We start from the raw sequence: 21917 nt of genomic DNA on the forward strand, positions 1-21917 counted from the left end.
GTAGAATCCAATTGCTTTCTCTCTCTTCTTGCTTCAGATAACTTCATGGCCAGTTACTGAACATTCAAAAGATACCCTGAACAAGAATAGCCAACCTATTTTTTTAAAAGTGAGAGATGGTACTGAATTGTAGTTTTAAGCTTCTTGGTTTTATGCATGTACACATAACTTGAACATCTGCTTCATCGAAGCTCTTTCCCATTACTGCTTTTGTATCATATAACACTCATGAAACCAAAGAGTATACAGCAGTATGCTCAATCCATTTGAGGTCTTGAATATTTTGAAAGTTCATTAGCTTTTTGATCTGATTTTATTTGGATCCTTTACCTCACTCTGTATCGATCTCATACTCTTTCAAACTCAGAAAGCAACAGACTCTTTCTGTTTGTTCAGCAATATATGCTCCAGTAGGGATTTCAAGGGTTTGAATCTGGAAGTGCTGGCAAATGAAGGAAAGGAGACTGTGCTGAAAACTCTGTTGAGCTAGTTCTTTGATTTGGTTACTGCAGTGTAGACTTCCCAAGGCTAAATCACTTCTTCAGGTATTAGGTGTCTTCTCTATTACATTAGGTATTAATTTGTGTGATCCGAGCCTCTGTTTATTTTATAATAACAGAATAATATTCTGCCTACTTTATAGGGCTTTGGGGAGGATTAGATTGAGTATCTTGTAGTGTTGTTTCAGTACCTCTTAGTAGGTAATGAGTGGTTCAATATCACAAATAATTCAATATCTAAATAGCTGGAGCAGAAGAGAATTCAAACGTAAGGTGCTAACTGCTAACATAGCTTTCTAATAACATACTACTGGATGAGTTGAAGTGGCTCCCCCTCCCAATATTTAAGTTTAAGAGGGAAAGATGAAAATATCTCTGCATCTGCCATTGGTTTCCTCTTAGCGCAGAAGCTAACTTCACCCTTATTTAAAAGTGCAAATATTTATAGACCAACTTTTAGGAAATTAATTCTGGCCCCTGAATGCCATAAGCATCTTCGAAGCTTCAAGAAGAGTGCATTAGTACCAGATTGCAAACCCAGCGCAACGCCCACCCTCACTGCGGCACTGAATGCACCCGGGATGTGGGGTTATTCCAGGAGTAGCCACTAAGGGGAGCGGGACGCTGGACCGCCCTTCCACGTTGCCATAACAACGAGACCAGGCGCGCAGCCTTTGGAGCTAAGTGCTGGCTAAAGCAGGTGTCGGATTGCAGTGAGCGCATCGGCTCTAGATTTCTTGGAGCCTGGGAGCGTCTCAAAAAGTCTCCGCCTCCTTCTCCGACTGCTCCCTACCCCAGCGGGGACGCGCAGAGTGAAAATGGTCCATCATTCAGGCTCGATTCAGTCCTTTAAACAACAAAAAGGTCAGTGGGAATCTTGCTCCCCCCTCCCTACAGGCATCACGTCCTGCTGTGCACGTCCTTGGAGTTATGTAGGTGCATCCTTTTCAGGCTTTCGCGAACAGAGGTGGGGAACTCTGTGAAGTTAAAAAAGATTTTTAAAATTTCTCCTTAACCTGTAATCTGGCTGATTCTGATTTTCTGAGCCTCCACCCGGTGCCCGGGAGAAGCAGCATTCGCGATTTCAGGACTGAATGTTGTGTATTTTTCTTGGACTGTCTGAGTGCATTGCAGTCATTCCCTTTAGCGGAGATGGTCTGAATAGCCCTGTCGCTCTCTAAGGTTGGACAATGTTAGCCCCTGTATGTGGTTGAAATGTCTAGTAAGCTTCACAAAACCGAAATTTCCTACCTGAGATCCTTTCCTACAACACTAAGATAAATGCATTCCTGGAGAATTCCAGAAGTTGGCCTGTCGCAGTTGAAAGGGCTATATAACTTCCTCTGGAAACTTTATTTTTGCTCCTGACCCAAGCATGATTATGGTTTTGATTGTTGTTAGATTTCTCTTGTAGGGGTTTCACAGTTCCTCTATTGTCTCTCATATTTCTCTCTGGATGCAGTGACAAGAGTGTAGTTTCATAGTGAAATCAAGAATTCTTCCAAGCTAGCCCCACTCTTTAGTACTTGTTCCTTATTTTATTTGAAAGGTTTTCCTTTGAGGCACATTCAGTTTTTTGAAGTTTTATTGCTCAGAAGCATTTATTAAACAACAAATTGCCATTTTGCTGAACTAATAATAGTAGCTATGTCATAGTTGACCGTATAGTACCTAAGATATGTAAATTCTGGAACAGCAAATTTGCTCCTTCAAAGTAAATATTTAAATATTCTTACCCCTCCTTCTCTCTATTATCAAGATTCCTTTTGTCTATCATTGCTTCCATGTGGATCTTTGACTTTGCTTTTAAACAAAAAGTATGGATACTTGAGATAATTTAGAAGTGGATACCTGCATCTGGCAGAACATTGACAGAAAGAACTTCCAGTTTTTTAACACTACAATCTGTCCAAGTGCAAGTGCTCTAGTACCTTTTAAATATATATTGTGATGGGAGTGATGTGAGAGACTGTGGGGGTAGACAAAAAATGGGATGGTATTCAACTCTACTTCAACTCTGAATGTTCCAAAGAAATTTAAATTACGTCAAGAAGTGTTCTCTTGAATCATTATTTTAAACACATATATAGACTTTCAGAATTTCAGACAAAGATTATAGGATTTTTGCAATAGTTTCGTGTAATTAGTATCTTAAAGTATATGCCTATAGGTGACACATTTCTGTGACCAGGAGCCTGGAAATGCCCTCCACAACAACTTGTTATGTATGGATACATGTTTTGTGTGTCTAAGGAGCAAATAACTGCCAACTTCAGGACCAACTGTCATTGCTCAAATGAGTGATAAAAAATTATGCAAGTCCTGGCACTTCACATCATGCCTTGTATGATGCATTATGAGCCATTTATTTTCAAGTCTTCTTTTACTTTTTGGCACAAAACTCAACTTGAGCAAAAGGATAAACATGGAAAGACAGAGAGTAGGAAGGAAGCAAGATTAGCTTTTAGCTAAGTGGCTCTGATTGTTGCTTAATCCTTCATTGGTTTAGAAAAAGAAACACCAAAAAAAATTAGTCATTTTTTTTTAAATAGAAACAAAATAATACTCTGGATGTGCTCCTCCTAAAGAGGTATGAAACAGAACTTTTAGGGGTGCTCTTTACCATAAAACTGCATATTAAATTGAAGAAAATCCTGTGCTGGAACTCCAGAGTCCTAGATTTTAGTCTTGGTTTTAGTACTATTGGAAAAATCTTCAAGAAAGTGTTTAGTTTCTTTAGCCTTTGCTCCATATATAATATGAATAAAATGAATTCCTTATCCCTCAGATCTTTTCCATCTCTCTTCTTCTGCTGTATGAGAGGAGCAGTTGACAATGTGTAAGAGACGAACTTTTTTTCTTGAGCCAAATACAAAGGACAGTCCAACTTTTTTAGTTCACTTTTAAAAAAAATCTTTTAATAGAATAATTCAGTTATGCAGTTTATTTTTTGTTATAATCAAATGAGGGTTCAATATCTTTTATAAAAATATATTTCAACTTTATAATCCTTAAATACAACCTAAGACATTCAGAAAACATTATGATGATAAAGCTTAAAAATTTCCACCCATACTTGAAAAACAGACACTGTATAGTTAAATTCTTCACAAGGTATCATATTCCCCTACATATTTGAGTACTACACAGTAATCAATTTCAAATTGATACTACTCAATCGTATGCAACAAACAGATGGCGGAATGGTTATTTATAAAATGCTATTTGTAAGTCCACATTTCTCCATTAATTTATCTATGGTCATAGTCTGGAGTCTTGCCTATTAATTTTACGTATCCTACTGATAATTTTATATCTGGTAGCCTCAGTTACTGTTTATGTGAAATAGCAATAATATTTACTTGCTGCGTGTTATAGCGGATTTAGTACTTGACTGGCAGGCAATTGGAGTTCAAAAATTTAGTGTAGAATAAATAATCATTATTATCATCCCAAGGCTCATCTACCTTTTGGTGACCCTTTAGGAATGAAAGAATCTCTCACCAGATCCCACATACACATATACATAATGAGGCTTTCTTTTCTTTTGCCTCATTCAGTTTTAGTACTTCAGAATTCACCTTAAGGAAAACAGTGAGTTGCTAATCATGGAAGGATGACCTTTTAGGATAGTCTTAAGTTACGATAAAAAACTCTACTGAATTCATATTCTGATCCCTCAGGAAAATTTCTGAAAAATTCCCACAGTGTAAATTTAAACATATAATCAACTTTATAAGTTTGAAATTTCATTGCAAGGAAATAATATTTATCCATTCTATATTCAATCCATATTTGTCAAGCTCTTATTCTATGTATGTTAAGCACTGGGTTTAGTGATGTAAAACACTTTCATTTCTGTACTTATTAGGGCAAATCTATTCATCAGAGAGACTGGCACAGTAGGAAGACAGAGATTTACTAAACATCATTCTGAGAATTGTAGGCAATTCAGAATTTTTTTTTCCAAGAAAATGTTGACATTTTGTTTCTTGGCAATGCCCATTGTGTTTCTAAAGAAGGCACCCATTTATATTTTTAAATTTTTATTCCCCTTAAACTCTGGATTTCTTGTGAAGAGGTTTAATAAGTAGGTCATAAAAAGCAAGAATTTGGGACGATACTGAGTAATGGAGGCAGTGTGTTTATTTTTGGTGTCCCAAGGGCAAATTGTAGTGCATTATGGCTACAGATGACTGGAAGTGCATGTCTGCTTCAGCCTTAGCACAGTTTGGAATAACATATTAGCTGGCAAATTAGCACTGATTTCTGGATAACATCCAGCTTTGATTCCTAGCCTGGCTTGCTGTGTTTCACTTGATTTAGTAATGGACTCATATGTCATACAAGAGACAGCAAGAAAAGGACAATGATAATTCTGGCTTCTGGTGGCTGGATATTTACCAATGTAGCTACCAAGACTTTCAGGAAAACCATAGGTCACATCAAACACAGCTTGTCCCCAAAATGTTAGGCTTAATGGAATCAGATGAAGCAGTGAAGTGATTCATCACTATCCTAAAGGATATTTTGGTTAAACATGAAAAAGAGTACTTTTAATGATTCTGTAGAAACAAAAAAACTTCCTACTCAGATAAGTGGTTTTGCAATAATCATTTATGCTTATCTGGGGACTTGCAGACTGCCAAGTGTATCCATTCTTATTTCCTCTGAAGAAGTTGTTGCTGCAGGTCCCACTTGTCCAGCTTCTTTCCAACTACCCAGACGTGTGCCCAGTTCCTATTTCATGACACACAGAGGGACAGTGCCAGGGAAAAATACCTAATTTCTTAATGTCTGATATCAGCTGCTTAAGCACCCTCTTCCTCTATTGGTTAACTTTGGGATCAAGACCTTCTTATGTCTTTTTAGAGAAACATGAAAAAAAAAACAAACCTGAAAGCATTTACACAGTGGCAGAAATTCATTCACTCATGTGCACTAATTCTCCCATGTATTGGCACAGTGTATTCCTTTATTTATGACTGAGATAAAGAAGAACTTGCCTCTTCTTAAAATAATTCTAAGTTATATAGATAATAAAGTTGAAGGGGTACTTTAAGGTCAGAAGTTGTACTTTCCTCAAGCTAGTATTGAATATCAATCTGGATCATCAGAGAGAATTGAGCGGCTAATCTAACTTAGAGCCTGTGTATCATCTGCTATGTCCTTCAGTCTTTAACTTTCTGTTTCTTTCTTTCTTTCTACTGAAGATTTCCTAGAGAATAGTCCTGGTTGACCATCTACCAGGAAAAGTGAGCCAAACTATGAAAATAATGTAGACAAATTTCTATCCAAATATACAATACATATGCCTGGGACTATTTCTTTAAAAATCCTGAAGACCTCAAATACCGTAGTGTAATTAGTGTGTTAATTCAAAGCAGAAACAGTATGTGAAAATCATAATTTTGAATGAGAAAGAATAGGATATATTATGTGATAAATACACATCCTCTACTTACCAATGAAGAGAAGTGGCAAAGGTTAAAATACTTCCACCAAATGGAGTTACAGTTTGCAAATTTATTTTAAACCTATAATACTTGAGAAAAAAACAACTTAAGGAATGAATGGTTTGTTATGCATCATGTTTTATTCCAAGATTTAGTCCAAGCTACCTGACTCTGTTGTCTCTGAGCACCGGAGAAGGATATGTCAGAGCAAAGCTACTTATCTTATGGTGGACAGGAAGCAGAGAGACAGAAAGACAAAAAAAGTGGAGGGGAAGTTCTTTCAAAGCACACCCCCAGCTACTCACTTCTTCCAAACAGGTACCTTTCACCATTTCTGCCACTTTCCAATAGTGACCTAAATTATGAATCCATCAATGTATTAATGCACTGATTAAGTCCGAACTCTCATGATCCAATCATTTCCTCAAAGTCCCCTTTTGAACATTGCCTTTGAGACCAAGAACACGGAACCTACAGGAGACATTTCTTACCAAACTAGAGCACCTCTAAATAGGAAATTCACCATTCTGTGCTATGAGTTCCTTACATAAAATTTTGAAACAATAATATCCATTTATCAGTGTTGCAGTGAATTATAACAATAAAAAAAAAGATCAGCAGTAACTAGTATTGTGTGGTCAAAACTAATTGTCACAAAAGCACTAAGGTACATTGCATTAATAATAGTATATTTATAATACATTGTCAGCAATATATTTTCATAGCCACCCAATTATAGTCAAAAGAAAGCCCTCTTCTCCACAGGGTAAGTATATCTCAGTTCTGCTGAGGGTGGGAGACTCATATTTTGGTGAATCCATATCTTGCAGAAAGTGTAGGCTTACTACATGCCTGTTGGGTCAAAATCAGAATTTTAAGTAACTTCTACTTGCAATGCAATTTAGGAGGAAAGGCAATAGCTGAAGGAACAGCCAGAATGGCCGTATTAATGCACTGCCAGGTTTAGAGGACAATTTCACACTTCTGTAACTTTTGATGAACTTTAGAGCCAGAAGGGAACATGGAGATTGGTATGTCATAAGTTTTCATTTTAGATACAAAGTGACTGAGGCCAAAGAATGAACAATGAGCTACCCAAGGTCAAGCTTGGAAATTATGGAATCCTTCCTTGAACTATAATATTATTATATTATAATAATATAATATTACAATATTATTTGTGATTTATAAAAAAAGGTTACAGCAAGAGAACTAACTATAGATAGCTGTGATGGAAATCAGATGAGAGTCAGAAGCTTCCCAGTTCTTTAAGTTTCATATGCACTAAAGAACCTGAAAAACAAACAAACAAAAAAGGAAAACAAGCTTCCTTGTGGGCTTCACAGAAGTCAAAAATGTGGACTTTGAAATCAGGTAGGCCATTGAGAGTTAATGAGACATTGTATATAATTTATCAAAACCACAAGTCTATCACCTTGAACATAGTAAAAATAACATAATTATTAAAGCTTTAGGGGATAGGAAATAATGTATAAAATAGTAGAAGTGTTTCTTTACAACCAGATCTAGTGCATGTATGTACAAAGTAGCCATCATCATCCCCTGAAAATTGCTGCTAATGGTGTTTCAGCACCAAACAGAAAATATATGCAATTTTAGGAGTTATATTTAGATAAGTTTTGAGCCTACCACCTTTCTAAAAGCATAATCATATCTTCTAAATACAATAGTTCATCACTTTCTGGAACCTTGAGTAATTTGTTTCATGTACTTTTGCTCATTTTCCTAGTTCTATGAGATCTAGGCATCTCAATTTTCAGGATCTCAAGAATCACTTAGCATTCTGGCTAGAATGCAAATTATTCAGTACTTTTAGATCTATTTAATCTAAACTCCAGAGGAGAAAAATAGGAACCTGTATTTTCTTTTTTTTTTTTTTAACAAACAAGCATCCGAGGGTATTTTTTTTTTTACAAGAGAGCCCATTTCAGAAAGAGTTTGACATATAAATATATATGTAAAGCATTGAGTGAAAAATGAATGTAAATGACAGAACATGAGTTGTCAATGGACGTCTTTTATTAGTAGTATGAGCATCGTAAATCCTAGATACATTTACTTGGATATATGCAAGTTTAATACTAAGAAAATATAATTTTAGAATATTCTAATATAAATTAAAATCTTTCCATCCTTCATTTTTAAGATTTTGGTGAGGTTTCTAAATGGAAATTGCATCTTGGCTCATTTATTCTGTGCTCTTCAACTTCCCAGCTGATTTGGGTCAGACTGGACACTATAGCAAAAGCATTATTTGAAGAGAGGAATTCTCAGATTTTATATTTAGCTGTTCAGTTATGACCTTTGCAAATACCCAAAATGTTTCAATTCTTCATCTTTATTTTAAGTATTTTATATTTTGTTTGTGTTTCCACTGTGTGACATTTCACAAAAGAAAGGACTTTGCTATGCAGCCTCCCATAATGAAATATCTCAGAATGACTCTTTAAAAATATAAAACATAGTAAACATTTACAGTTTTTACTGATTTATGAATGGGGAAAATATGTGTAAGATTTATGTTTTATGACTTCACTGTTATAATGTAAGCTCATTGTGCAAAAGAAAGGCAATGTGTGAAATAAGAAGCAGGGGTTTGGTGTTGCACAGAATTCTGTTTGAGAGCTTGTTTGGAGGTTCTAGCAGGGGAGCGCAGCTACTCGTATACCCTTGACCGAAGAACGGTCCTCCTCTATCGGGGATGGTCGTCCTCTTCGACCCAGCGCGCAGCTTCGGGAGGGACGCATATGGAGCGGTGAGGGAGGAAGGGGACACCTGCCTAGCCAGCCAGATCAGCCAAATCAACCCTGGCGATCAATGGGGTGACAGATGTCGCAGCCAGATCGCCCTCACATCCCAGAATTCTGTTTGAATTTTACAATGTTGCATAGTAAGTGAGCATAAACTACCACAGTTCAGGAGGCTTTAATCTCCTTACTTACAGAATAGTAGGCATTATGACTACATTTTTACCCTTTGCTAGACATTGTTTAAAGTATAACCCATTTAATATTTACAAAGTGATATTTTTATGACTTCATTTCATAAGTAAGGAAACTGAAGGATAGAAAAGTTAAGAAAAATTTCAAGGTCACACACTTGGAGTGGTGGAAGTAAGACACTTACCTTCAGGCAGAAATGTCATGAGGATTAGCAATTGATGGTACTTCCTACAAGGTATGTGTTGTGTTTTGGGGAAGTGGGGAAGGAGGGAAGAAGGAAAGCGATGGAGCACATATTCTCTATCTATTCATCAAGATACTACTGGGAAAGATGCAACAATAAGCATGGGTTATGTTTCTGTCTTCCTCACCAAAACTTGTTATCTTCTGTCTTGCAGCAGCCATATGAACAGGTGTAAGATAATATATCATTGAGGTTTTCCTTTTCATTTCCCCGTTGATTAGTGATGTATTTTTTTTCATATAACTGTTGTCATTTGTATGTCTTTTATTTTTTTTGAGTAGTGTCTATTTAGGTCCTTTGTGCATTTTTAAATACAGTTTATGGGTTTTTGTTTTGTTTTGTTTTTACTATTGAGTTGTTTGGAGTTCTTGCATATTTTGGGTATTAACTCCTTATCATAGACTGGTTTGTGAAAATTTCCTCCCACTGTATAGGTTGTCTCTCACTTTGTTATTTGCTCCATTTGTTGTGTGGAAGCTTTTTAGCTCAATGTAATTCAATTTTTTTTTTTTAAGTTTTGCTGCCTGACTTTTGATTTCAGAACTGAAGAATTGTCATCAATGTCAGTGTTGAGATGCTCTTTTTCTGTTTTCTTCCAGTACTTTTATAATTTGAGTTCATTATTGCAAGTGTATTTCTATTTTCCCCATTTCGGTTCTGTTAATATTTATATTTCTAATGTTGGGCACATATATATTTACAATTGCCTTATCCTCTTGATGTACTGACCCCTTTATCACTATATAAAAACTATTTCTTTTGATAGTTTTTGACTTAGAATCTACTTTTTTAATATTTATCATGAAGGGCTAAAGCTTTATTACAGAAAATGAAAAAAGGAACAAAAATTAAATGAATAAATTTAGATCTTCCTCCAGAAATATGCTTCTCTGCTTCTTTTTTTTATTATTGTGCTTAGGTGGGGGTATATTGTGGCATTTACAAAAGTTCTTACAAAGTATTAAATATATCACACTTGAATTCACCCCCTCCATCACTCTCCCTTACTCCCCCCCTTCATAGAATAGTTTCAAGAGGTATCGTTTTTGCATTCACATACATGTGTACACATTTTTTGCAGTGTATTCACTCTCTTACCCCCAACCCTGCTATCTGCCCCCTCCCACTGGTACCAAACCCCTTTCATGGGCAGGACCAGTTCCACTCTCTTGTTCCCCAGTTTTATAGAAGAAAAAATAAAAAAGAAAACAATGAATTTTTGAGTGTTTGAAATAAAGGTAGCTACATAGGGAGTTTCCTTGTGATATTTCCATATATATTATGTCTCTCTATATGTATCTATATCTACAGATATAGATAGACATAGACATAGACATAGATATATAGATATATAGATATACAGATACTATAACCCCAACTGGTTCATCTCCTCTATTTTTCTTCATTCTACTTTAGTCCCTTATGGTGGTTTCAGCCAGTTTAAAAATTCTATATTCATTCTTGTATAGAAAGTATTTGATATAACTTCTAGTCTCTTTTGGCATGGAATATATTTTTTCATAACTTCCCTTTTAGATTTCATACATCCTTAAAGCCAAAGTGAGTATTTTATAGATAACATATAATTTCATATTGTATTTTAATCCATTCAGCTAGGGTGTATCTTTTCATTATAGAATTTCATCCATTTTCATTTAAAGTAATTATTGATAGGCAATATCCTTACTACTATCAGTTTATTTTCTGTTTTGTAGATCTTTTGTTCCTCTCTTGCTGTTTAAGATATGATGTTTTCTTTTTTGTAATGATATGCTTTGGTGTTTTTCTTTCTGATTATTTTGTACTTGTTACAGATTTTACCTTCATGGTTGTTACACTGCTACATTAAAAAACATTTTATTCTACTTAGGAGATGGAGTTCAAAAGGATTACAGACTACGGTGGCTAAGTCAAAAAGGTAGCAAGATCCCACCTTAATAAATAACTCAAGTGGGAGCTGCAGACATGTGCCATGAGGAAGACTGTACATAGAGGATCACAGTCTGAGGCTAGCCCTTGCCAAAAATTCAATATCTGATCTAAAAAGTAGCTAAAGCAAAATTGGACTTAGGATGGTTCAATTGGTAGGATGTCTGCCTAGTGAGTTTGAGGCCCTGCGTTCAAATCCCAGCCCCACCAAAAAATAAGTAAAAATTTAGATATCTTATCATTAGTTAAATTTATGCTGATTATTTTTTTAATTTATTTTTTATTATGCTGGGGGTACATTGTGGCATTTACAAAAGTTCTTACAATATATAAAATATGAATTCACCCCCTCCATCATTCTTCTTTATGCCCCCCATTCAAGGAATAGTTTCAACAGGTATCATTTTCCCATTTACATACATGTATGCACAGTATTTGCACCAGATTCACCCTCCTACACTCTTTGCTTGTATCCTCCACCCTCCCACTGGAACCAAGACCCCTAGATAGTACCTAATCTTCCCTGCTGGATAACAATTTTGATGGAATAAAAATCTCTACACTTTTTGAGCCTCCCACGTTTAAGTTTTTAGTTGTTGTTTAAAGGGCTTTAATGTAGTCTTCTATGAATGAGTAGAAACTGAAAAACTTTCACATTTTATTTTATGTGATGAAAAATTTACATTTTTTATGATACAATTTATATCATTTTATATTATTAGTAATTGGAGCTATAATTATTTTAAATTCATTTGTCTTATCATTTATACTAATGCTCAGAGTAATTAATGCCTCACCATTATAGTATTAGAGTATTTTTAATTTAATGCATTCTTCCCTGAACAGTGAGTTTTATATTTTCATGTTTGCAAGTTGATGTCTAGAATTCTTTTCTTTCAATGTGAAGAATTCTCTATAGCACTTCTTAAGCACAAGTCTAAGGGTGATGAGCTCCCTCAACTTTTGCTTTTCTGGGAAAGTCATTCTTTCTGCTTCATTTCTGATAGCCAGCATTGTTGGGTTTGGTATTCTTTGTCAGCAGGGTTTTGTTTTTCTTTCACAATTTTGATATACCATCCCACTCTCCTGTAAGATTCCTACTGTCTTGTATGTAGTATATTGTTTTACTTTTTTTTTCCCTTTTTTTTTTGCAGTTCTGGGGCTTGAACTTAGGGCTTGAACCTGAGCCACTCCACCAGCCTTTTTTTGTGAAGAATTTTTGAGATAGGGTCTCATGGAACTATTTTCCCGGGCTGGCTTTGAACCGTGATCCTCCTGATCTCTGCCTTCTGAGCAGCTAGCATTAGAGGTTGTGCCACCAGCGCCAGCATTTGTTTTAATGTTTACAAAATTCTGTTTCTTTCACTTTGGCCATTTGATTACATGGTGTCACATGAAAATCTTTTCATTTTTAATAACTTTGGGATTCTTAAGGATTCATGTGTTACATGTTTACATCCTTCTTCAAATTTGGAAATTTTTTTTTCATTATTGCTTTACATACACCTTTTTTTCTCTTGCTCTGCTCTTTCTCCAACGCCCGTAATGACTACATGGCTTTGTTTGATGTCTTATCAGTCTTTTCACTCATTTTCATTTCATCCCTCTTGTTTTTTTGTCCCTCTGACTATATTCAGAGGAGTGATAGGAATTGATAGTGGATTCTTTTTTTATGCTTGGCTCTTGCTCTTTGGTAACATTTAAAATTTTTAGTCCTTGTATCTTATATCTCCAGAATTTGTTAGAGGAAGAAACTACATAAGAGAATCTTTGTTGCGCTTCTATTTTTTTATGTGTTTTCTTAATGTTATTTAGTTATCTGTGTTGTCATTTACTCACTGACTTCTTTAAGACAATTAGTTTGAACTTTTTTCAGCAATTTGTAGGTCTCCATTTCTTCAGGGTCAGTTACAGCTGCTTTATTTATTTATTTTTCCTTTGGTGTCACATTTCCTTCGTTATTCATGATCCTCGTCTCAGGAGTTGATACATGAGTATTTGAGTAAATAAGTACCTCTTCTAATCTTTACAGACTATACTCTTTGCCACTCAGCTCATTGAAATTCATTCTACAGGCAGCCTTACTCCTGCAGTCTGCTCATAGACAGGCCTGATGACTAAGTCCAAAAAAATCTGGACTGGTGCCTATGCCTACAGAATGATGTAGAGTCTGGGATGAGTCAGAACCTGATTTCATATGGTTGAGCATAGAGGCTGCATCTGTGGAGACAAGCCTGACACGTGGGTTCATAAGGATCCTGGAACCCACGTTCACAGTTGTAGGCCTGATTCTGGAACCCACTGTGAAGTTGGATAATCACTTCACTCTCCTTTCCATAGGGTAGGATAAATCATTTCTTTAGGTATGTTTTTCTTCACTGTGCTCTGCAGACTTGGAGGAGGGATGATCTGAGTGTTGAGAAGCTCTTAACAAGCTTCATCCTTGCTTCTTTTCACATTGTGCTTCATTCGGTACTATAGTCTTTTGCCTGAAATTCTTAACTTTTATGAAAATATTTTTCATATACTTCGTGGTTAAAATTGATAAATATGTAAGGGATATTGAGCATTGGAAACTCTTTCTTTTCTGCCAGTAGTGGTGATTGAATCTAGGGCCTTGTATTGCTAGGCAAGTGCTCTACTACTTGAGCTACACTTCCAGTTTTGGAAACTTCTATTCTACCATCCTGTTAATGTCACTTTTCAGACTCCAGGAAACATTAGATTACCAAACTGGTTTTCTACTTTGGTTGGATGTTAGTATGAACTGTGAAATGCTCTTTTCCTTACACATAGCCTGAGATTTTTATTTTAATAGGCACTCTATTTTTTAAATAATTCTCCCAAAGATTGCAGAATACAGAGATAGTTTTTAGCAACAATTCACCTTCTTTTTCCTTTGAGGCAAATTGAGTTCATTTTCTTAACATTAGCCCAGCTTACACTTATTCAAAAGGCATACAGTGAATTTTATACGTGAATTGGTATACCTCACAGATTTGGCAGTGCATTTGCCACAAGTTGTCACCTAACATTCTATCTACTAAAATTACCTTTAGTACAAAGTGAACATAATATGAGATGGCCTCAAACTTATAGTAGGTGATAGATTGTTCTGAAGGTGATAAATTGCTCTGAAGAGCTTGAGTGTAGGTGCCAAGTAGTTTAAATTCAAATATTGCTTTTATATAATTTGTTGCATGTGATTATATGGTTTTGCCATACTTTTACTTCTTAAAGTTTTACTTTATCTCCTATATAAATTAGGACTGAAGTTGCTTAAAGATCACTTGCTAAAAACCACACTAAAATAATGAAACATTAAGCAATATACTCTTCCCCTTTTTTGGCAGTTTTTCTGATTTTACAAAGTCCAGCATTATTCCTGCAATAAGTTAAAATAGTAAAGTCAAGTTTGACACATTTTACTTACATTTCATTTCGTAGAACTGTTTTGCCACCAGAAGTCTGAGCTGAACCACACCATGTCTGTAAATTACAAAATAATTGAGGTTTAAGATTAAAAACAAAATTATTCCTGAATAATCATTTATGTCATACACATGTATATATATATATGTATATTGTAATTTCTGATTATTTCTGAAATACTATGCTTATTAACATTAGAGAGCAACATTATTTATGAAAGTATGGAAAATAAGTTAAAAATAGAGTTCAACTTACATCTTTCCTTTTGCAATGTTTTCAGCTTCATAATATGAAACAAAAAGACATAGAATTACAATCACTGACAATAGGCAAAATTGGGAGTAAAACAACAAATCCAAATTCACTGAAAAAAATCCTCTTTTTAAATACTGTCTTTGGTATAATGAATGCTTCCTTTAGGCCACTAATATTTTGTGTGATACTTCTGTATTCTCACAAATTCCTCTAAGATAAATTAGTTGTATCACATTGAACAGGTTGCAATTAGTTATAACTCTTACCAGATGTGAAGAAATCCCCCATTCAGATATGCTTAAGCCTATTTACATAAGACTATTCTAGAGTTTAAATAATGAATAATACTTTAGTACCTGTAGTCCATATTCATTCACATTTTATAAAACAATTTTATGCTATAAAAACACTTCCTCATATAACCTGAGACTAGCTTTGGAAATGAATACCCTGTTGTGCTTAGGAATGATGTGATTGAATTATTAAAAGGTAAAAAAAGGAGTGGAGAGACATGCATCTGTCTTTGTTTTAGGCCATGCGTTGGGGGGAAAAAATTTGTAGCCAATCATAATTGTGAACATGAAGGCTCTCTTTGAAATTATTTAATATTATTTCCTTCAATGAGGTTAAAATATCCTTGATGTTAGTTGTACTCAGATGAAAGTGGATGCTTATCAAATTTAGTTATTTAAAAGGCACAGAACATTACCGACAAAGAGTATTTAAGAATTTGTTTCTTATTTATCTTACTTTTACTTTTATAGATGCTCACAATCTATGAAAAGAGTCTCGGAAAGACTCTCTTCTAACCATGTGCTATTCTAAATGACCTTTCCCAGAATATCTAATCACTTTTAGCTACCCACAATCCTCCTTTCAAATCTGGCCTCAATGTTTGTTATATTTTTTTCACCTGCACATGTGTATTATGTATTAGGTTTATGTGTACTGAAATAAGAAGGGAAAACACCAGGGATAATGAAGAGGCTTAACCTAAATGCTGTGATTTTGTATTTTTGCAAATACTTCCTAAATATCTTCTATGTGCCAGCTACTACACTAAACATAAGAGATGCAAGAAATAACATTTTACATTTGCTGAGGAAGCACTGCTAAAATTTGTGCTGCTTTCCATCAGTATTTATGGTACATCAACAAAGAGCTATCTCACTTCCAGTTATTTTTATTGAAGAAATAACTGGCTGCCATTCTAGACACCAACTTTAGTCATAAAAGTGCCCTTGTCATCAAGGAATTAAAATTCTGTAAACTAGCAAAAAATCTTTATGAGCAGCTATCATCAATATTGTCCTTAAATTCCTGGGAGCTGATATTCAAAATGCTGCCCTTTTTACTCTTTTAAATGTATTTTAATTAAACTTCACAGTGTCTAATTCTTGAAAGGGGTAATATGAGTGGTGTTACATATAAAATTTCAAATTTGTGATCTGTCACTTACTATTTGTGTCATACTCATATTGGACTCTTGCATCAATAAAATAATGCCCATGTTAAATAGTTTGCTAAGAATATTAAATATTGTGATATATGTAAAGCAATCACCAAATTCCTAGTGACCAGCAAAGTTCCTGCTATAATGCTGATAGTTAATAAACAACTATGTTGAGGTTAACCTTTCTTAATCATTAAATATCAATACAATGCTGATGAGAAAACAACAAACATTTATTTGCTATCTAGCAAAGATTTTATAGTACTGATGCAATGAAACAGAGAAAACAAATTAATCTCTATTCCAACCGATCATCTCTTTTCTCTGAGTCAAGACCAGACTTCAAAATATTTCTTCACAAGGTAACCTCAAGACAGAGATCATGCAATATTTCTGTCAAGTTTATTACAGAATCTGGACTATATCTCTACTTTTTCCCATTGTGAATATTAGTTAGGCTCACTTCTTTATTTTTTAATGGGCATATGACCTGCCCTCATCTCCCTTAAGAACAAGATGGTAATTTTTTCTGCTTTTTATTAGTACTTTTGAGAGGAAGAAGATAAAGACAAAGAGATGAGAGTTACACAAAAAATTTTGCAATTGCATTATTTTAGAGTTGTTTAGATATGTTTTAAACAAATAATTAAGTATGACCTGTAGTACTAATATTTCTGAGTTTTTTTTTAAATATAAAGTCTTTTTCTTGCTGTATTTAAAGGTAGTGTTATATTATTAATTCTTTTAATGCTGGGAAAGGTATATAACCTTCCTTCAGGAATCTCTGAAACAGGTTCAAAAGACCAAAAGCTGCATATTTTCTCTCATATGTGGAATATAGACCAAATACAAATGTAGCAATATTATGAAAAACAGGACACGCCAAGGGGAGGCTTCACCCGAAAGATGTAAGGCAAAAGAAGAAAGGTGTAAGGTGAATATAGTTGATGTAGTCTCTATGCAAGAATGCATGTACAATATTTAAATCAGTCGAAACAACCATAAGAAAGGGACTAAAGCAGAAAGAAGAAAAATGGAGGAGAAGAACCAAACAGGACTATAATACACATATCCATGGAAGTGCCACAAGAAAACTTCCTATGTAGTTATCTTAAAGAAGCATAAATGTCATTTCTTTTTCCTTTCTTTTACAAAATCAGAACAGGAGGGCTGAACAGACCCTGCCTGAGCGTGTTGATACCAATGGGATGGGGAGGAGGTGAGGAAAGGATGTAAGAGGTATAATATGGTGTAAATACTGTGTACACATGAAGGTATACAGATAAAAGATACTTTTCGAAACTATTTCTCAAGTGGGGGAGGTAAAGAAGAATGGTGGAAGGGGTGAATTGAAGTATGATATATTGGATATATTGTAAGAACCTTTGTAAATGCCACAGTGTACCCTACCCAGCACAATACTGAAGAAGAAAAGGGAGGAGAAGGAAGAAGAGGAGGAAGGGGAGAGGGAGAGAGGGAAGAAAGAAGGAGAGAGCAAGAGAGGGAGAGAAACAAAGAGGAGAGAAGAAGAGAGGGAGAGAAGGAGAGAGAGAAGGAGTGACTCTGAAATATCTTTAGCTCCTGCTTAGGGGATGCAAGACTCTGAGTTCAAACTCCAGTGCTGCCAAGGAGAGAAAGAAAAAAAAGTATCTCTGAAATATGTTTAATGCCACACCACTGATGCAGTTCTAGCTTGGGGATATACAATATATTTATTTTTAGAATGTTAATGAAATTATTACTCTGCTGTAGTTTCTAAAATTGGAAACTAAAACACAGAAAATTCATACCTGTCCTTAGGAGGATCAACAAGAATGGTTATAAACTGATATCAAATAAAGCTTTTGACCTAAATTCTACTTCTCACATATTTATGGTTAACCCTCAAAGATTTTAAAGACCAGATTTTGGATAAACTTTGAAATACAATAAAAACATTCATCTATTCGTATTTTAAATTACTCATTAAGTGAATTTTGCAAGGTACTGTGGAAGATAAGGTATATAAAATAAAAAATACCAGAAGAAATCTTTTTTTATTTTCTCTAAGACCTAACATTGTTATGATGGGTAAACATAAGTAATGGTGGTGTTTGACAAGAATAATGATGGACCTTCCCAGGTGACATGAGCTGGTAGAGAGCACCCTTGCCTAACATGAGGACATGCTTTTCCAAGAGAACCTCATGGTTGTTGATGGGAAACTAACAAAGTTTTCTCCTTGAGCTTCATTTCAAAACTTGTTACCAGAGAGAGCCTGTGATTTCTAACACATAACAGTTTTATGTCTGAGAGAGGATATAATGAATTTCCTATTACTGTTTAATGCTTGTGTTAATGAGTATTATTATTCAGTTTATTGATTCAGATATACTATTAATTGCTTCCAACTCAGAGAAGAACTTTCTCTCGATTCATAGCATTCACTTTACTCCTTAATCTATGTGTCACATATAATTTCGTCAAATATGATAAATCACTCATATAACTCAAGTACGTGTAATTATTACTATTATCATTATGATGGTGATCATGACAATTTTTGGGTTTTACTAATGTGTTCTGTTAATGGTACTATTTATCAGGTACTATTACTCACTGTTATAAGTCAATTGGGCAATGAGGATTGTTTAAAAATAGCTAGGAAGCCAGTGAAGAAAGAATTTTTCACAGTATTAGGAACAGCTTTGATAAGAGGAAACTGAGTGCTAGGCACAATATCTCTTTCATAAAAGAGCTGAATTATTCCTTTGGCAATATCCACTTAAAATTTCCCTGATCTGCAAAAAAAAAATAGGAGAGAAGAAGGGAGCAGAATAAAAGCTAAGGGAGAGAGGGGGAAAATGCAGAAAGACAGACCTGTGTTGACAAACCTGAAAAAGCAGCCCAAAATTTAGAAGCTACTCCAGCTGTTGATACCAGGATCCCAATTTTTAAACTATTTTTTAGGAGCACTACAGGTCAAAGTTTAAGCCATGTTCTTTCTCCTCTGGGAAGCATGAGTGAGATAGTCAGCAAGGACTGAACATCAGAGTGGTGTGGAAGGCTTTGCAGGATTACAGACCTGTAACCTTTGGTGTAGAACCTGCTATCAACCCCAGTCACTCACCAAATCTAAAATAAACTGTCTTCTGGGGAAAGCATTTGGGTAAATAGACTTGCATGAAGCTAATTTTCTAAAAGGTACTTCTTGTCCACTAATTTTCAATATAGCACATGATAATTACAGAAAATTTGAAAAACTGAAATTTCTGCTTCTTACAACTCTGCCAATAAAAAGATTTAACTCTCAAATTTAAATTGTGTTTAATTTAATGTGTTATTATTTAGGCATATGGTTAAGTACATCAGAGTTCAATTTTTTTTTTTTACAGATTTCCCATTTTAAGTTTTAGGTTAGATAGATATATGATGATAGATAGACAAATAGATCTATCAGGTGAAAAGAGTGCATCCTTTTGAATTTCTTTTTCAGAAAATACACAAGTAAATCAAATTGAATAACTTCTTGTAAACTTCATATATGAATGAAAAAAATAACTCTTAAAAACTTCAGTCAGAAATAACTTTAACTTCTCCACAATCTTCTGAGATTCAGTAGTTTGAAAGTTAAATCGAAATCCAGGCCTATGTTTATTTGAGGTACACTGCTCTTTTTTTAGCTCAACTTGTTTGTTTTTCTCATCGCTAAGAAAATGTAAAATTCCAACACTTATGTCTGTTATTTGAAGCTCTTTCTATCATTTTTGTTTAATACATGGGGTGACTTTTGAGCTGTAGTGTTTTTCTTACCCTAGGGAAGTTATCTTAGTATTGCTTTAATTATGTTTTTCAAGATTTAACTAAAAAACAAAAAGAAGCCTTTTTGTAACCCTAAATTGTTACAAATTATAACAACTGGTCACATATTAAATAGTTAAAAAGTCATCAAAATTTCCACAATCAGTTGTTTATCCAAAAGTAAATGATTTTAAGCATGTATAAAATATCATAAACCAAAGTATACATCAAAATGATTTTAAATTAAGGCAAAACAGCACTGAGAGTCATGAGCCAAATCTTCTCATTTGTAAGAATAAGGACAATTCTATGAAGTATTAGCCTGCTTGGAAACCTTGGCTGAGGTTTCTGATTCATATTTCTTATCCCTTCATTCATGTCAGCTGTCACAATTAAATATACAAATTCAAAGACATACACACCTTCCAAATCAGTGATATTTTTCTTGATATTGTCATAACTTTTGTCCTTTTTCCTCTAAATTCTGGTACTGATGTTTAAGATAGCTTTTTCTATTAATGTTTCAGTTTTTCCAAGGATAATATTTTTACAAAACACTGTCAGTGTCTACCAAAGCACTACTTAGTGATTCTAAAAGTACTTCTTTAACTTATCCAGTTCTGAATTCATTTTAATGTGTTGTTAACTGAGCTCTTAAGAATACAGTTTTTAATAGGAAATTGCAGGTGCCATTTTTATTTTTAATTGTAGTGTATTTTGTTAAATGTTTTACCCTTCTACAATTTTTCAGATATCATATTTTCTCTTATATTTAGAAAGAAACCATTTTCATCAGTCTCGTAACTTAATTTCTAGTTTATTTGCTTGAGTGGGTATTTTCCCTGAAGGAGTATGCAGGAGTGATCCAGTAAGAGTGCCCAGTCTTCTTTGCTGCTGTATTCCTGAGCCAAATGTTGAAAGGATCTGGATTGACTTCATCAGTATCCCTTGATATCAGCAGCTGAGAAGTAGCAAGTGTGTTTGTCTATACTAAATACAAAAACATTTGAAATTGAAAATTTGTATGGATCCTACTGAGTTTACTTTGATATAGTAAGAAAGGATAAAAGAACTAGATTAGATAAAAGCACACAATTTGTCTAAAGTAGAATCCAGACAAAAAATTTTCCTCAGTAAATGTGTCTACAGGCATCCTTGGTTGAACAAGGTTTTTGATTCACACTTTCAAGGCAGGATTCTTACTGCTTGAGCCAAGCTGAGCAACCTTCTTTAAAAAAGCAACTATGGATATGGCTTAAAGACTCACTTCTTCCCCAAGTCACTTCAAGACCTTTTGTCACTGAACTGGCAAATGAACTTAGGGCAAACAGTCCAGTCATCCACCTGGATGGTGAGGTGAAAGCAGTAACTTGACCACCTGACTGGAGGGTGAGAATTGAAAGCAGTAACTAAGAATCTCAATGTTTTCAGTCAATATAATGTATACAAAGTGTGTGTGTGTGTGTGTGTGTGTGTGTGTGTGTGTGTGTATTTGTGCAACCTAGGACATTATTCTGTTCTAGTTTCTAGTATTGAGGTCAGAATGAAAATTTATTCTTCCTCTGTCACTGTTTTGGTAATTTCATTTGGAATTTCAGATGGAATTACCTGCTTAATCTTAAAAAACTATTTTCTCCAAATTTTCTTCCTATAAATTAAAGACTTTTACCATTTTATAAATTGTGTTTATAAAACTGGATGTCTTGCCCTTTTTTTAATTTCATTTTTATGCAACCTTGATTTTGTGTTTCTTTGCCACCTCCATTGCCTTTCATCTTTTGTTGGTTGATTGGTTCAACTTCTTCAGGCATGGAAGTTATATATTCTGCTCTATTAATGGCTTGACCTGCGCCTGCATCGATTGTTCAATAAACATTGCATCATTCATACCTTCTTTTCTTTATT

At 34.6% G+C, this 21917-nt stretch overlaps 1 protein-coding gene across 1 annotated transcript in view; it reads left to right on the forward strand.

Moving 5' to 3' along the window:
• Positions 1 to 1159: 1159 nt before the first annotated feature.
• Positions 1160 to 21917, forward strand: part of Ano3 (anoctamin 3) — a 286849-nt gene continuing 266091 nt past the window's right edge. The window contains exon 1 of the mRNA XM_074043012.1: positions 1160 to 1364. Within this exon, the coding sequence (XP_073899113.1) occupies positions 1319 to 1364 (46 nt within the window). The 5' untranslated portion in view covers positions 1160 to 1318. The remainder of the gene's footprint in view (positions 1365 to 21917) is intronic.

The sequence above is a fragment of the Castor canadensis genome, chromosome 1 (assembly GCF_047511655.1).
Source record: "Castor canadensis chromosome 1, mCasCan1.hap1v2, whole genome shotgun sequence".
In the NCBI taxonomy this organism is placed as follows: domain Eukaryota; kingdom Metazoa; phylum Chordata; class Mammalia; order Rodentia; family Castoridae; genus Castor; species Castor canadensis.